Source organism: Neoarius graeffei, chromosome 10 (assembly GCF_027579695.1).
Source record: "Neoarius graeffei isolate fNeoGra1 chromosome 10, fNeoGra1.pri, whole genome shotgun sequence".
Taxonomy (NCBI): domain Eukaryota; kingdom Metazoa; phylum Chordata; class Actinopteri; order Siluriformes; family Ariidae; genus Neoarius; species Neoarius graeffei.
This window is the reverse complement of record NC_083578.1, coordinates 52028900-52044305: the sequence shown is the minus strand read 5'-3', so window position 1 is coordinate 52044305 and position 15406 is coordinate 52028900. Positions and strand designations below refer to the sequence as shown.

At 41.8% G+C, this 15406-nt stretch overlaps 1 protein-coding gene across 1 annotated transcript in view; it reads right to left on the bottom strand.

Annotated features, from left to right (window-relative positions):
- The window catches only part of lrrc2 (leucine rich repeat containing 2), a 47138-nt gene extending 36568 nt beyond the window's left edge, over positions 1-10570 (bottom strand). Inside the window, exon 1 of the mRNA XM_060931870.1 lies at positions 9545-10570. Within this exon, the coding sequence (XP_060787853.1) occupies positions 9545-9590 (46 nt within the window). The 5' untranslated portion in view covers positions 9591-10570. The remainder of the gene's footprint in view (positions 1-9544) is intronic.
- Positions 10571-15406: the final 4836 nt, after the last annotated feature.

Sequence of the window (15406 nt, the reverse complement as noted above, 5' to 3'; positions counted from 1 at the left end):
ACTTACAACCCCGATTCCAAAAAAGTTGGGACAAAGTACAAATTGTAAATAAAAACGGAATGCAATGATGTGGAAGTTTCAAAATTCCATATTTTATTCAGAATAGAACATAGATGACATATCAAATGTTTAAACTGAGAAAATGTATCATTTAAAGAGAAAAATTAGGTGATTTTAAATTTCATGACAACAACACATCTCAAAAAAGTTGGGACAAGGCTATGTTTACCACTGTGAGACATCCCCTTTTCTCTTTACAACAGTCTGTAAACGTCTGGGGACTGAGGAGACAAGTTGCTCAAGTTTAGGGATAGGAATGTTAACCCATTCTTGTCTAATGTAGGATTCTAGTTGCTCAACTGTCTTAGGTCTTTTTTGTCGTATCTTCCGTTTTATGATGCGCCAAATGTTTTCTATGGGTGAAAGATCTGGACTGCAGGCTGGCCAGTTCAGTACCCGGACCCTTCTTCTATGCAGCCATGATGCTGTAATTGATGTAGTATGTGGTTTGGCAGTGTCATGTTGGAAAATGCAAGGTCTTCCCTGAAAGAGACATCGTCTGGATGGGAGCATATGTTGCTCGAGAACCTGGATATATCTTTCAGCATTGATGGTGTCTTTCCAGATGTGTAAGCTGCCCATGCCACACGCACTAATGCAACCCCACACCATCAGAGATGCAGGCTTCTGAACTGAGCGCTGATAACAACTTGGGTCATCCTTCTCCTCTTTAGTCCGAATGACACGACGTCCCTGATTTCCGTAAAGAACTTCAAATTTTGTTTTGTCTGATCACAGAACAGTTTTCCACTTTGCCACAGTCCATTTTAAATGAGTCCTGGCCCAGAGATGATGTCTGCGCTTCTGGATCACGTTTAGATATGGCTTCTTCTTTGAACTATAGAGTTTTAGCTGGCAACGGCGGATGGCACGGTGAATTGTGTTCACAGATAATGTTCTCTGGAAATATTCCTGAGCCCATTTTGTGATTTCCAATACAGAAGCATGCCTGTATGTGATGCAGTGCCATCTAAGGGCCCGAAGATCACGGGCACCCAGTATGGTTTTCTGGCCTTGACCCTTACGCACAGAGATTCTTCCAGATTCTCTGAATCTTTTGATGATATTATGCACTGTAGATGATATGTTCAAACTCTTTGCAATTTTACACTGTCAAACTCCTTTCTGATATTGCTCCACTATTTGTCAGTGCAGAATTAGGGGGATTGGTGATCCTCTTCCCATCTTTACTTCTGAGAGCCGCTGCCACTCCAAGATGCTCTTTTTATACCCAGTCATGTTAATGACCTATTGCCAATTGACCTAATGAGTTGCAATTTGGTCCTCCAGCTGTTCCTTTTTTGTACCTTTAACTTTTCCAGCCTCTTATTGCCCCTGTCCCAACTTTTTTGAGATGTGTTGCTGTCATGAAATTTCAAATGAGCCAATATTTGGCATGAAATTTCAAAATGTCTCACTTTCTACATTTGATATGTTGTCTATATTCTATTGTGAGTACAATATCAGTTTTTGAGATTTGTAAATTATTGCATTCCGTTTTTATTTACAATTTGTACTTTGTCCTAACTTTTTTGGAATTGGGGTTGTAAAATGAACTTTAAAGTATACGTTTATAAACTTGAAATGTTCCAATTTTGTCCAAAAAAGTATTAAATTTGTATACTTTCTAGTACACTAAAAGTACATGTTTTGTAGTATACTTGCTATACTTGCACTGAAGCATACTTAATAAAATGAACTTTAAGTATACTACTTTTTGCTAAGGGTAAAGAAGAATAAAATTAATATTTTGGAATGGCCAAGTCAAAGTCCTGACCTTAATCCACTCGAAATGATGTGGAAGGACCTGAAGTAGGCAGTTCATGTGAGGAAACCCACCAACATCCCAGAGTTGAAGCTGTTGTGTACAGAGGAATGGGCTAAAATTCCTCCAAGCCAGTGTGCAGGACTGATCAACAGTTACCAGAAACGTTTAGTTGCAGTTATTGCTGCACAAGGGGGTCACACCAGATACTGAAAGCAAAGGTTCACATACGTTTGCCACTCACATATATATATATAATATTGGATCATTTTCCTCAATAAATAAATGACCAAGTATGATATTTTTGTCTCATTTGTTTAACTGGGTTCTCTTTATCTACTTTTAGGACTTGTGTGAAAATCTGATGATGTTTTAGGCCATATTTATGCAGAAATATAGAAAATTCTAAAAGGCTTACAAACTTTCAAGCACCACTGTACATACACTCACTGGCAACTTTATTAAGTACACCCATACACCTGCTGTTTTATGCAGTTATCTAATCAACTAATCCCTTGACAGTAGCGCAATGCATAAAATCATGCAGATACAAATCAAGACCACATTGGGTTCCACTCCTGCCGGCCAAGAACAGAAATCTCAGAATCAAGAACATGTTCATATTAAAGTGGCTGGTGAGTGTACACTGAGTACTTTATTAATAACATTATACTAATATTGGGTAGGGCCTCTTTTTGCTCTCAGAACAGCCTCAATACTTCATGGCATGGATTCCACAAGATGTTGGAAACAGTTGGAAACATTCTTTTGAGATTCTGGTCCATGTTGACATGATTGCATCATGCAGTTTCTCCAGATTTTTCAGGTGCACTTTCATGCTGCAAATCTCCCATATCCCAAAGGTTTTATATTGGATTTAGATGTAGTGACTGGGAAGACCACTGAACTTATTGTCATGTTCATGAAATGACTTTGTTTTTGTCACTTTGTGATGACATTTGCTTTTTGATATGGTCTATTATAATTCTGGAGGTAGCCATGAGAAAATTGGTACATTGTGGCCATCAAGGCATGCACAAGGTCAGCAACAATAGTCAAATAGACTGTGACATTCAAGCAACGATTGATTGGTGTTAGCAGGCCCAAAGTAGGCCACGAAAACCTTCCCTACTCTATTACACCACCTTTACCAGCCTGGACTGGTTAATACAATGCAGACTGGGTCCATGGATGCAAATTTGGTCCCCCAATGTTGACTGTAGGGCTATGGCCTTGAGGTAAGTACAGCCTTATCAATTAATTGATTAATATGTACATGCTAAGTTGTGGTATAATTTGCACAACTTATTAATTTTACCATTGTCAGGAAACAATATTAGAGTGTTTAGCCATGATTGATTGAGCTACTATTTGCTAGCTGGCTACAGAGGTGGGTAAAATAAGCCAAAACTGTACTCAAGTAAAGTATCATTACTTTATAACAATAATGACTTAAGTAAAAATACTCATCAAAATAACTTGAATATGAGGTAGAAAAAAGAAAAGAATCTCATAAAATGATTACTCAAATAGTGAGTAACTTCATATGATTTATTTCTGTTGAACCTTCAGGATTTTGTGATGAAACCAAAATAAATCATATCAGCTCTTTTTCCCCCACCTTTAATGTGATATAGCAACCAACAAAATTCAAGTGAAAAACAAATAGAAATATTTTAGGGGGGGAAAAGAAAAGAACTTACAATAAACTGGTTGCAAAAGTGTGTGCAAGCTTAAATAATACTTTAAAAAACACTTGTCATACAGCACTCAGTCTTTTTTGGGTAAGTGTAAACCAGCTTAGTACATCTTGATTTGGTAGTTTATTTCCACTCTTCTTTGTAAAAATGCTCGACATCTATCAAATTGTGAGGGGATCTCCTGTACACAGCCCTCTACAAGTCATTGGTTTTCAATGGGATTTAGATCTGGGCCATTCCAAAATAAATCATCTTCTGAAGCCGTTGTCCAAAACTTCCAATCACCTTAAGGTCAATGCTTTTTTTTTTTAAATTGTCATTTCAACCATATACAGTTGGTACAGTACACAGTTAAAATTAAACATTGTAAATATTGTGCAAGTGATAATCACTGTAAAAATCACAAGTGTATTGTTCTTCACTGTGCAAAGATTGCAGTGGGAGTGGTGTGATCAAATCAAATCAAGTTTATTTGTACAGCGCTTTTAACAATAAACATTGTCGCAAAGCAGCTTTAGAGAATTTGAACGACTTAAAACATGAGCTAATTTTATCCCTAATCTATCCCCAATGAGCAAGCCTGTGGCGATGGTGGCAAGGAAAAACTCCCTCAGACGACATGAGGAAGAAACCTCGAGAGGAACCAGACTCAAAAGGGAACCCATCCTCATTTGGGCAACAACAGACAGCCTGACTATAATATTAACAGTTTTAACAGGTATAACCCTCAACTGTCCTCATGGGGCCGTCCTTCACAGGAGTGGGGCGATAAAACTCCGACCAGACACAGGGCACCAGGATGGATCAAGCAGGTCCGAGGGGCAGAAGAGGCCAGCATCTCAATCCCAGGATCAACATGTAACTCAGAGGGACAGATGGGGGGGGGCGGAAGAGAGAGAGAAAGAAAACACGTTGTTAGGTATGCCCTAAAAATGACAAGTATTAAATCTGTGTGGTAGGCTCGCAGAGACGAGAGTCTTTACATCAGGCATAACACACAATGGCATGTTAATATGGTAAAATATATCATGACCTGCTCTGGCTGGATGCTTGATTGGGTGATGGGAGCACACTCCTCAGCAATGATGAGATGCAGATGGGACCCTTAGGGCTGGCCAAGACAATTCAGTTACATTTCACCGGGTCTGGGACATGCGACAGAAAGTCTGACGGCCGATTCCCTGCAGGCTATGATAGCCAGTCGAGGTCTCCACCGTCTCCACCAAAAGATTTCCTGTTGACTCCATGTAACTCAGAGGGACAGATTTGGGGTGGGGGGGAGGGAAAGAAAACACAGGTGGTTAGGTATGCCCAATGTCACCTGAATAAGTAGGAACAGTATACATATTGCACCGAGTAAAAGCAGGGACTCCGGCAACTAACTATGACAGCATAACTAAAAGGAGAGAGCCAGAAGGTAACACAGGCATGAGGGAGCCCCGGGACATAAAGCAGCCAGCCACTACACCGTCAACAAACTCGAGTGAGCAAGTGAGTGGGGACTGACAACATCCATACATCCCAGTTTACCAAAACACTCTATGTCTGAGGACCCTCCAGATCTACTCCTTTACCTCATAAACACCATTAACAAAAGGCTTGACTAAACAGATATGTTTTCAGCCTAGACTTAAATGCTGAGACTGTGTCTGATTCCCGAACATTACTTGGAAGGCTGTTCCATAACAGTGGGGCTTTGTAAGAAAAGGCTCTGCCCCCTGATGTAGCCTTCACTATACGAGGTACCAGCAGATAGCCTGCACCTTTTGATCTAAGTAGGCGTGGCGGGTCATAGAGGAGCAGAAGTTCACTCAGGTACTGTGGTGCGAGACCATTTAGTGCTTTAAAGGTCAATAGTAGTATTTTATAATCAATACGTAATTTGATTGGGAGCCAATGCAGTGTGGATAAGACAGGCGTGATGTGGTCATATTTTCTAGTTCTAGTAAGGACTCTTGCTGCTGCATTTTGAACTAACTGGAGCTTGTTTATGCACTTATTGGAACATCCATACAGTAAGGCATTACAATAATCCAACCTGGAGGTAACGAAAGCATGGACTAGTTTTTCTGCATCATGCAATGACATTAAATTTCTTATCTTTGCAATATTTCTGAGATGAAAGAAAGCTATCCGGGTGATATCATCAATGTGAGTTTCGAATGAAAGACTGGGGTCAATAATCACTCCGAGGTCTTTTACTGCTGCACGTGAAGAAACAGAAAGGCCATCCAGAGTCACTGTGTAATCAGAAAACTTACTTCTAGCTGTATGTGGTCCTAGCACAAGTACTTCAGTCTTGTCAGAGTTAAGCAGAAGGAAATTTATAAGCATCCAGTGTCTAATGTCCTTAACACATTCCTCAATTCTATTAAGCTGGTGTCTCTCATCAGGTTTTGCAGAGACATACAACTGTGTGTCATCAGCATAACAGTGGAAACTAATACAATGTTTACGAATAATATCGCCCAGAGGTAACATGTATAGAGAAAAAAGCAGTGGACCCAAGACAGAACCTTGTGGAACACCAAACTTTACCTCGGTACGTCTAGAAATATCACCATTTATATCAACATACTGATAACGATCAGTTAGATAAGACCTGAGCCAGGAGAGGGCCATTCCCTTAACTCCCACAACATTTTCTAGTCTATCCAGAAGAATGGAATGATCAATGGTATCAAATGCTGCATTAAGGTCAAGCAACACAAGTAGCGAGACACAGCCCTGATCAGACGCCAACAGTAGGTCGTTTACTACTTTAACCAGTGCTGTCTCTGTGCTATGATGAGGTCTAAATCCTGACTGATACATTTCATGGATGTTATTCCTATGTAAATATGAGCATAACTGCTGTGCCACAACTTTTTCAAGGATCTTGGAGATAAAGGGGAGGTTTGATATTGGCCGATAATTGGACAGCTGACAGGGATCAAGGTCAGGTTTTTTAATCAGGGGTTTGATAACTGCTAGTTTAAAGGATTTGGGTACATAGCCAATCATAAGAGAAGAATTTATTATTTTTAGAAGCGGTTCAATTACTCCAGGCATTATCTGTTTGAATAGATGTGTCGGTAAGGGATCTAGTACGCAAGTTGAGGCTTTTGATGTAGAGATTAATGAAAGTAATTCAGTTTCTTTTAGGGGAGTAAAACATTCTAACTGATGATCTGATACAGTTATATCGTTAACTACAAGGTCACTTTCATTGTCTAACCTCAAATTAGTAGTTTGAATTTTTTGTCGGATATTCTCAATTTTGTCATTAAAAAAATTCATGAAGTCGTTGCTACTACATACTGCAGGTGTGCATGTGTTGATAGTGGACTTACTCCTGGTTAATTTTGCTACAGTATTAAATAGGAATCTAGGATTATTTTTGTTATCTTCTATTAGGGAGGAGAAATATGTTGATCTCGCAGCACTAAGAGCTTTTCTATACTTCAGGAAGCTCTCCTTCCAAGCTAATTTGAACACTACCAATTTTGTTTGACGCCATTTACGTTCCAATTTTCGAGTGGTCTGTTTTAATGTGCGAGTGTCATCATTATACCAGGGTGCTAATTTTTTGTCTCTGACCATTTTCCTTTTTAGAGGTGCTACATTATCTAAAGTATGGCGGAATGTTGACTCTAAGCATTCAGTTGCCTGATCAAGTTCTGCAGGGGCTGACAGTGACCCAATCAAAGTTGACAGCTCTGGGAGATCATTTATAAAGCTCTGTGCAGTAGTTGACGTGAAAGTACGTTTAATACAGTAGCGTGGTGAGGTGCATATATTATTACTCAGACATATTTTGAATGAGATGAGACAATGATCTGAGATAACTTCAGACTGTGGAAGTATGACTATATTGTCTATGTTTAATCTGAATGTTAATATTAGATCGAGGGTGTGACCACCATTATGGGTCGGTCCTATGACATTCTGCTTAATCCCGACTGAATCTAAGATGGACACAAACGCTGTTTTTAAAGGGTCTTCTGGGTTATCAAAGTGAATATTAAAATCTCCGACAACTAAAGCTTTGTCTAAGGAAATAACCAGATCTGAGATAAAATCTGCAAATTCAGAAAGAAACTCAGAATATGGCCCTGGGGGCCTGTAAATAATAAGCAATGGAATTAACTGGGTAGACTTATTTTTCGAGGCTACATACATTATATGAGTATGAAGAACTTCAAATGTATTAAATTTATAACCAGGTTTGTGTGTTACACCTAGATAATCGTTATAAATAACCGCGACGCCTCCTCCTCTGCCAGTTAGACGAGGCTGGTGTGTATAACTGTATCCAGGAGGACTCGCTTCATTTAATGCTATATATTCATTTGGCTTAATCCATGTTTCTGTTAAACACAGTACATTAAACTCCTGATCAGTAATGAGTTCATTAACCATTAGCGCTTTAGATGTAAGAGATCTAATATTTAATAGCCCCACCTTTAGATCAAAGGTGCTGGCAGCAGCTGTACAGTCAGTATGATCTAATTTTATATTGATTAGGTTACTGGAACAAACTCTCTGAAAATTTCTACCTTTTTGTTGAGCTCGGGGAACAGACACAGTCTCGATGTAGTGGGCCCTGAGTGACGACTCTGTGCAGCTAGCAGACAGTCGGTTTAGCCTGTTCGTCTGCTCCCTGGCCTTGGCTCTGGATTGTCAGGAATTAACTAGGCCTGTTCTGAGACTATGACCTATGCTGCAGGAAATGAGAGCAGCACCTTCCCGAGTGGGATGGATACCGCAGCAGTGCCCTCAAAATTAGCCCAATTATCTATAAAGCCCACACTGTTTTCAGAGCACCACCTGGACAGCCAGCAGTTCAGCGACCATAACCTGCTGTAAGCTACATCGCCACGCCGCATTGGGATGGGGCCAGAGCATACTACAGCATCGGACATCGCCTTCGCTAATTTAAACACCTCTACAAAGTTACGCTTAGTAACCTCAGACTGACGAAGGCGTATATCATTAGCTCCTGCATGGATAACTATCTTTGAGAACCTGTGCTTGCCTAGGACCCTAAGATTACCTGCTATGTCCGGCGCCCTGGCTCCCGGTATACACCTGACTAAAGCTGCTGGTGCCCCTAAAGGCTGAGCTAATTTCACGTGCCGTATGATAGAGTCCCCTATAACCAGAGCTCTTTCAGGTTTCTCAGTGGGTGCATCACTTAGGAGAGCAAACCTGTTAGACACGTGACGCGGAGAGGAGTGGTGCTCCCGTGGGTGAGCCTCAGCGGTAGCTTTGGCTCTACGCTTATGCCGCCGAGCCGTCACCCATTCGCCCCGCTGTAAGGGCTCTAATGCCGGAGTTGGGGGATTACTAACTCCACCTAGGGCATCCAGACTTTCCCTAACAGAAACTACACTGTTCTCACGCTCACTAACCTGCTCTAAAGCCTGGACACGCGCTTCTAGCACTGTAATCTTCTCCGTCAGAGAGCTAACTAATCTGCACTTATCACAAGTAAAGCTAATAGAGCTATCGCTAGTGACGGAGGAAGAATGACTAAACATCCTGCACTCAGCACACTGAACAGGCTGAAGGTGTGCCATGATGAAAAGATTCACGTACCTTAAATGAAGATCTGCTGATATTAAAGCAGATCAGATGTGGATGGCCTCCGCTTGTGGACTTTACACAGGAGGAGAGAAAAAGAAAGCTTCCGGTCTCGGCGTTCTTCCGAAAAAAGAAAGATTAAAAACCGGGAAAAAAACCGGAAAAAGGAAAGCGAAAGTGAAAAGTACAAAAATGAAAGCGACAGTACAATAAAAATGAAGAGGATACTGGAAATTTATTTCTAGAAAAAAAAAGTTAAAAAAGGATTAGTAATTAACGCCGGCACTCGCGGGAAAAAGGACTCGGCGCGAACAACTCAGGAAGCAGGAAGTGCGATCAACAGTGTGATCAACAGTCCATGTGTATCAGTCCAGTCCCTCAGAGTTGAGGAGTCTGATGACATGTGGGAAGAAACTGTTAGAGTCTAGCTGTGAAGGCCTGAATGCTTTGGTACCTTTTTCCACACGGCAGGAGGGTGAAGAAATTGTGTGAGGGGTCATCCACAATGCTGGTGGCTTTCCAGATGCAGTGTGTGGTGTAATGCCGCTTTTCCACTACAAACGCGGCTGAGCCGTGCCGTGCCGAGTCGAGCTGAGTCGGGCTGAGCGGGGCTGTTGAAGTTGCATTTCGACTACAACCGCGCTGAACCGTGCTGGCTGGAAGTGGGTGGACACATTGGGTGGAGTTAGCGAAAGTGGGTGGACGTCACGTGATGTCGTTAAGCAGCGCAAACAGTGACATCAGTGACAGTGGCGGAACAAGTCAGAGCCGGGGGCGGGGCAAATGACCGGGCCCTTTATTAAAGCTTATCATAACATCATTTTAGGCTACAAAATGTCCGCAACTGCGGTGTTTACCAATTTCAACACTACCGGGTGCAACTATGTTATTTAGTACATCAAGTCCTTCAAACGAACATGTAACTCAGAAACAAAAAACATTAGGATACTGTACATGGCTCATAATAAAACATCAATAGCCTATACTGCGCACATTATTTGAAGGGCATACGAATGAGCGCTCAGAGGCTGCAGCAGTGACAGGAAGAGTCAGAAATAAAAGGAGGGCGGTGCAAACCTCACTGAATGCACTGTGTTTACCAATTTCAACACTACGGGGTGCAACTATGTTATTTTGTACATTAAGTCCTTCAAACGAACATGTAACTCAGAAACAAAAAAACATTCGGCGACATACTGTACATGGGTCATAATAAAACATCAATAGCCTACTGCGCGCATTATTTGAAGGACATACGACGAGCCTTGCGCTCCGCGAACTCGTCCACGATGCTCTGATTCAGTGAGCTTTTAAGCAGTAGTCTCACGACCCGAATAGTAAACAATAAACATGGAGGACATGGAGTCGTTAGTGTTGCTGGTCTTGGTGCTGTGGCTTGACAACGCCAACAGATACTGGCAAGAGCGTATAGATGAGGCGAGGCGCATAAGGCTTCAGAAATTCTCGTAATTCTTCTTCTTCCGGGTTTATGGTGTTTACAGATCCCAGCGCGCTCGCGGGGCGTGTGTGGGCATGTGAGGACACGCCTCCTCACCAATCAGTGCACAGGGGAGTGTCTGCTCACGCCCCCAACCTCAGTCAGCACGGTTTGGCTCGCTTCAGCCCCACTCCAAAACGGTGCGAGTTTTAGGGGCTAAGCAGGGCTGAAACGAGCTGAGTCGTGCTGGTTTTTGGTAGTCGAAACGCGAGCCGTGTCGGGCTGAAGCGAGCTGAAGTGAGCTGAAAAAGGGTAGTGGAAAAGGGCCATAAATGTCCGTGATGGAGGGACATCAACAATGCCCCTTTCCCCCCCCTCATCAAATAACTCCTATAAAATATTTATCATGGAGAAAAATACTGGGAGATCAACTGAACTTGTAAAAACAATAGAACACTTCCCAAAATGCAATTAAAATGTTTGCCTCTTGTTCCATTTATTTACATGGGAATACGTGGGGTTAAAATAAATTTTACTACAGCTAGCCACTAGAGGGCGACAGTGACATTTTGGCTTCACTTTCCCACCCTGTTATGATGTCCACCCATATCTACAGTATGTAGTCGTCGGGGTGGGCAAAGTACAGAGAAATTATACTAAAAGTTAAAAGTACAGATAATGTGTTAAACTGTTACTCAGATAAAAGTGGAAGTATTCAGCTAAAGATATAGGAAATAAAGAAGCTTCAAAGTATTAAGTAAATGGTTTAACATAAAATTAAAGTTAGTCCTGTTTTCATTTAAAAACTGTGAGGCTAATGTTACTCATCTAAAACTGTTAGAAACAGATTTTTTTACAGCAACTACATAATTTTGCCTGAAAACATTAGTCAACCTCTTTATATTAGCACTCCATTAGCTAGGATTCGACTATTTTGGCATATTCTTGATTTTTTTTTTTTCTATATTGATTGGGTGCTATACTTGTGATTTTGTAACAGTACTTTGAACTAAACAAAAATGTAAGGAGTTAAAAGGTGCCTTTTTTTCTTGGAAATGCACTGTAATTAAGCAAGTTTACAAGTATTCAACAATACTCAACTTCAGTGGCACCTTTTCTTATGAATAAAGTAGTTGTCATTTCCCATGATCTGCCTTGTTCTGACCAACAAAACAAACTAACTAAGAAAGAACAACTTTATTCATCATACACTTGTGAAATTCCTCACTGCATTTAACCCATCTGAAGCAATGAACACACACACGTGAGCAATGAGCACACACACATACTCAGAGCAGTGGGCAGCCACGCTAACAGCACCCAGGGAGCAGTTGGGAGTTAGGTGCCTCGCTCAAGGCCGTCCCATATTAACCTAACTGCATGTCTTTGAACTGTGGGGGAAACCGGAGCACCCAGAGGAAACCCACAGACAGGAGGATAACATGCAAACTCCACACAGAAAGGCCTCCGCCGGCCACTGGGCTTGAACCCAGAACCTTCTTGCTGTGAAGCAACTATGCTAATCACTTACACCACCGTGCCACCCACTAACTAAATAACACAGGTGGCCAGGAGACATGAAGGCATAGGGATCACTTCCATTTTTGTTTTAGATCTAAATCAGCATCTTGCTATTGGCAGAGCAACATGGCAGCCAATGAAAACATACACTCACTGGCCATTTTAAGTACACCCATACACCTGCATTGTATGCAGTTATCTACAACCCCAATTCCAAAAAAGTTGGGACAAAGTACAAATTGTAAATAAAAACAGAATGCAATGATGTGGAAGTTTCAAAATTCCATATTTTATTCAGAATAGAACACAGAGGACATGTGATATCACAAGAGGCAGGCTGACTCTCGGCAGGACCCTTCAATCAGTGCAAGGGCACAAAAGGTTAAGATAAATCAAGATTTTTAATGGTATGCCAGGAAGTTAAACAGAAAGGTATTTCAAAGTCCAATGGTCAAACAAAAATAGATCCCCAAAAGTCAAACCCAAATAATGTCTCTGGCTTTAGAACAATGAAATTATACACAGGTTTCCTTCAGTCCAATATCCTTTTCCCAGAACAAACAAAACCTTCTGCCTTACTTTGAGTCCAGTTAACAATCCCTGTAGTCTTTAGCCCGATGGCAGACAGTAGCAGGCATCCATAACACAGGGAAGTATTTCAGTGTAAAATCCTTCAGGTAAGAAGTCCAGGTGAGCTTTCCAACAAATACTCTGCCCAGCAGGTTCCACTCAGCAACAAGAGTCCATGAACCTCACTCCTCTACCCTCCTAGCCTGGGCCTGTCCATCCTAAGCATGACGCAACACGAGGGCCTGTTGCGAGATTAGTCTGGCCAGGCAAGCTATCTACAGCTCTTCCAAGCTCCCGAAAAATCGGGAGCCAATCAACTTTGAGCATCTCCAACGGCCCTGGGTAGAGGCGTGTTCAAGGCAGTGACGTAGTAGAACTGCGACCGGAAGCCATAGATTGTTTACAGAATCTATGCCGGAAGCGCTTCATTCACATCACGAACATGGAGCAGCGGCAAGCCTTTGACACAGTGGTAGATGCTGTATTGAAAGCATTCAACGGGAAGTTCTCATTGAAAATGGAGCAAAGAACAGCCCTGGAAGTATTTATCTTCTTCCTGTTACTCAAGCAGTTTCTGTCACATCACATACGTCAGAGGAAAGAGTGATGTGATTGGTTTAAGCTTCATCACAGCCTTTTCTGACTTCGACCAGTAGCAAACTGAGGCATTTCAGGGAGGCGGGTCAACCACATGCTTTGGGAAATGGTTGGGCTTAATATCTTTGCCAGACCAAATGCTCGCAGAGCTTTGAAGTCGTGTTAGCCAGACTACTACCCTCCACCTTAACGCTGAGAGCTTTTGAGCTCTCACAAAGCCCTCTTGCGCATTAGGCCCTCATTGGCTACAGGTGTGCTACCGTGTTGTGTGCTGAGGGGTGCAGTTCCTAACTCCACCACCAGATGGAGTTATAGCTGCCAGAAGTTGGAGCCATCTGCGTGTGACATAGCACCCCTCGATGACGCAGCCTCTCGGGATATCACACATATAAAATATTTAAACTGAGAAAATGTATCATTTAAAGAGAAAAATTAGGTGATTTTAAATTTCATGACAACAACACATCTCAAAAAAGTTGGGACAAGGCCATGTTTACCACTGTGAGACATCCTCTTTTCTCTTTACAACAGTCTGTAAACGTCTGGGGACTGAGGAGACAAGTTGCTCAGGTTTAGGGATAGGAATGTTAACCCATTCTTGTCTAATGTAGGATTCTAGCTGCTCAGCTGTCTTAGGTCTTTTTTGTCATATCTTCCGTTTTATGATGCGCCAAATGTTTTCTATGGGTGAAAGATCTGGACTGCAGGCTGGCCAGTTCAGTACCCGGACCCTTCTTCTATGCAGCCATGATGCTGTAATTGATGCAGTATGTGGTTTGGCATTGTCATGTTGGAAAATGCAAGGTCTTCCCTGAAAGAGATGTCGTCTGGATGGGAGCATATGTTGCTCTAGAACCTGGATATACCTTTCTGCATTGATGGTGTCTTTCCAGATGTGTAAGCTGCCCATGCCACAAGCACTAATACAACCCCATATCATCAGAGATGCAGGCTTCTGAACTGAGCACTGATAACAATTTGGGTCGTCCTTCTCCTCTTTAGTCCGAATGACACGGCATCCCTGATTCCCATAAAGAACTTCAAATTTTGATTCATCTGACCACAGAACAGTTTTCCACTTTGCCACAGTCCATTTTAAATGAGCCTTGGCCCAGAGAAGATGTCTGCACTTCTGGATCATGTTTAGATACGGCTTCTTCTTTGAACTATAGAGTTTTAGCTGGCAACGGCGGATGGCACGGTGAATTGTGTTCACAGATAATGTTCTCTGGAAATATTCCTGAGCCCATTTTGTGATTTCCAATACAGAAGCTTGCCTGTATGTGATGCAGTGCCGTCTAAGGGCCCGAAGATCACGGGCACCCAGTATGGTTTTCTGGCCTTGACCCTTACGCATAGAGATTCTTCCAGATTCTCTGAATCTTTTGATGATATTATGCACTATAGATGATATGTTCAAACTCTTTGCAATTTTACACTGTCGAACTCCTTTCTGATATTGTTCCACTATTTGTCGGCACAGAATTAGGGGGATTGGTGATCCTCTTCCCATCTTTACTTCTGAGAGCTGCTGCCACTTCAAGATGCTCTTTTTATACCCAGTCATGTTAATGACCTATTGCCAATTGACCTAATGAGTTGCAATTTGGTCCTCCAGCTGTTCCTTTTTTGTACCTTTAACTTTTCCAGCCTCTTATTGTCCCTGTCCCAACTTTTTTGAGATGTGTTGCTGTCATGAAATTTCAAATGAGCCAATATTTGGCATGAAATTTCAAAATGTCTCACTTTCAACATTTGATATGTTGTCTATGTTCTACTGTGAATACAATATCAGTTTTTGAGATTTGTAAATTATTGTATTCCGTTTTTATTTACAATTTGTACTTTGTCCCAACTTTTTTGGAATCGGGGTTGTAATCAGCCAATCCCTTGACAGCAGCACAATGCATAATATCATGCAGATACAAATCAAGAGCTTCAGTTAATGTTCACTTCAAACATCAGAATGGGAAAAATTGTGAACTTTGTGACTTTCACAGTGGCATGGGTGTGGGTGCCAGATGGGCTGGTTTGAGTATTTCAGAAACTGCTGATCTCCTGGGGTTTTCACACGCAACAGTCTGTAGAGTTTACACAGAATGGTACAAAAAACATTGAGTGGCGACAATTCTGTGGCTGCCAGGAAGGATTATAGCAACTCATAGCAACTCTTTACAACCATAGTGAGCA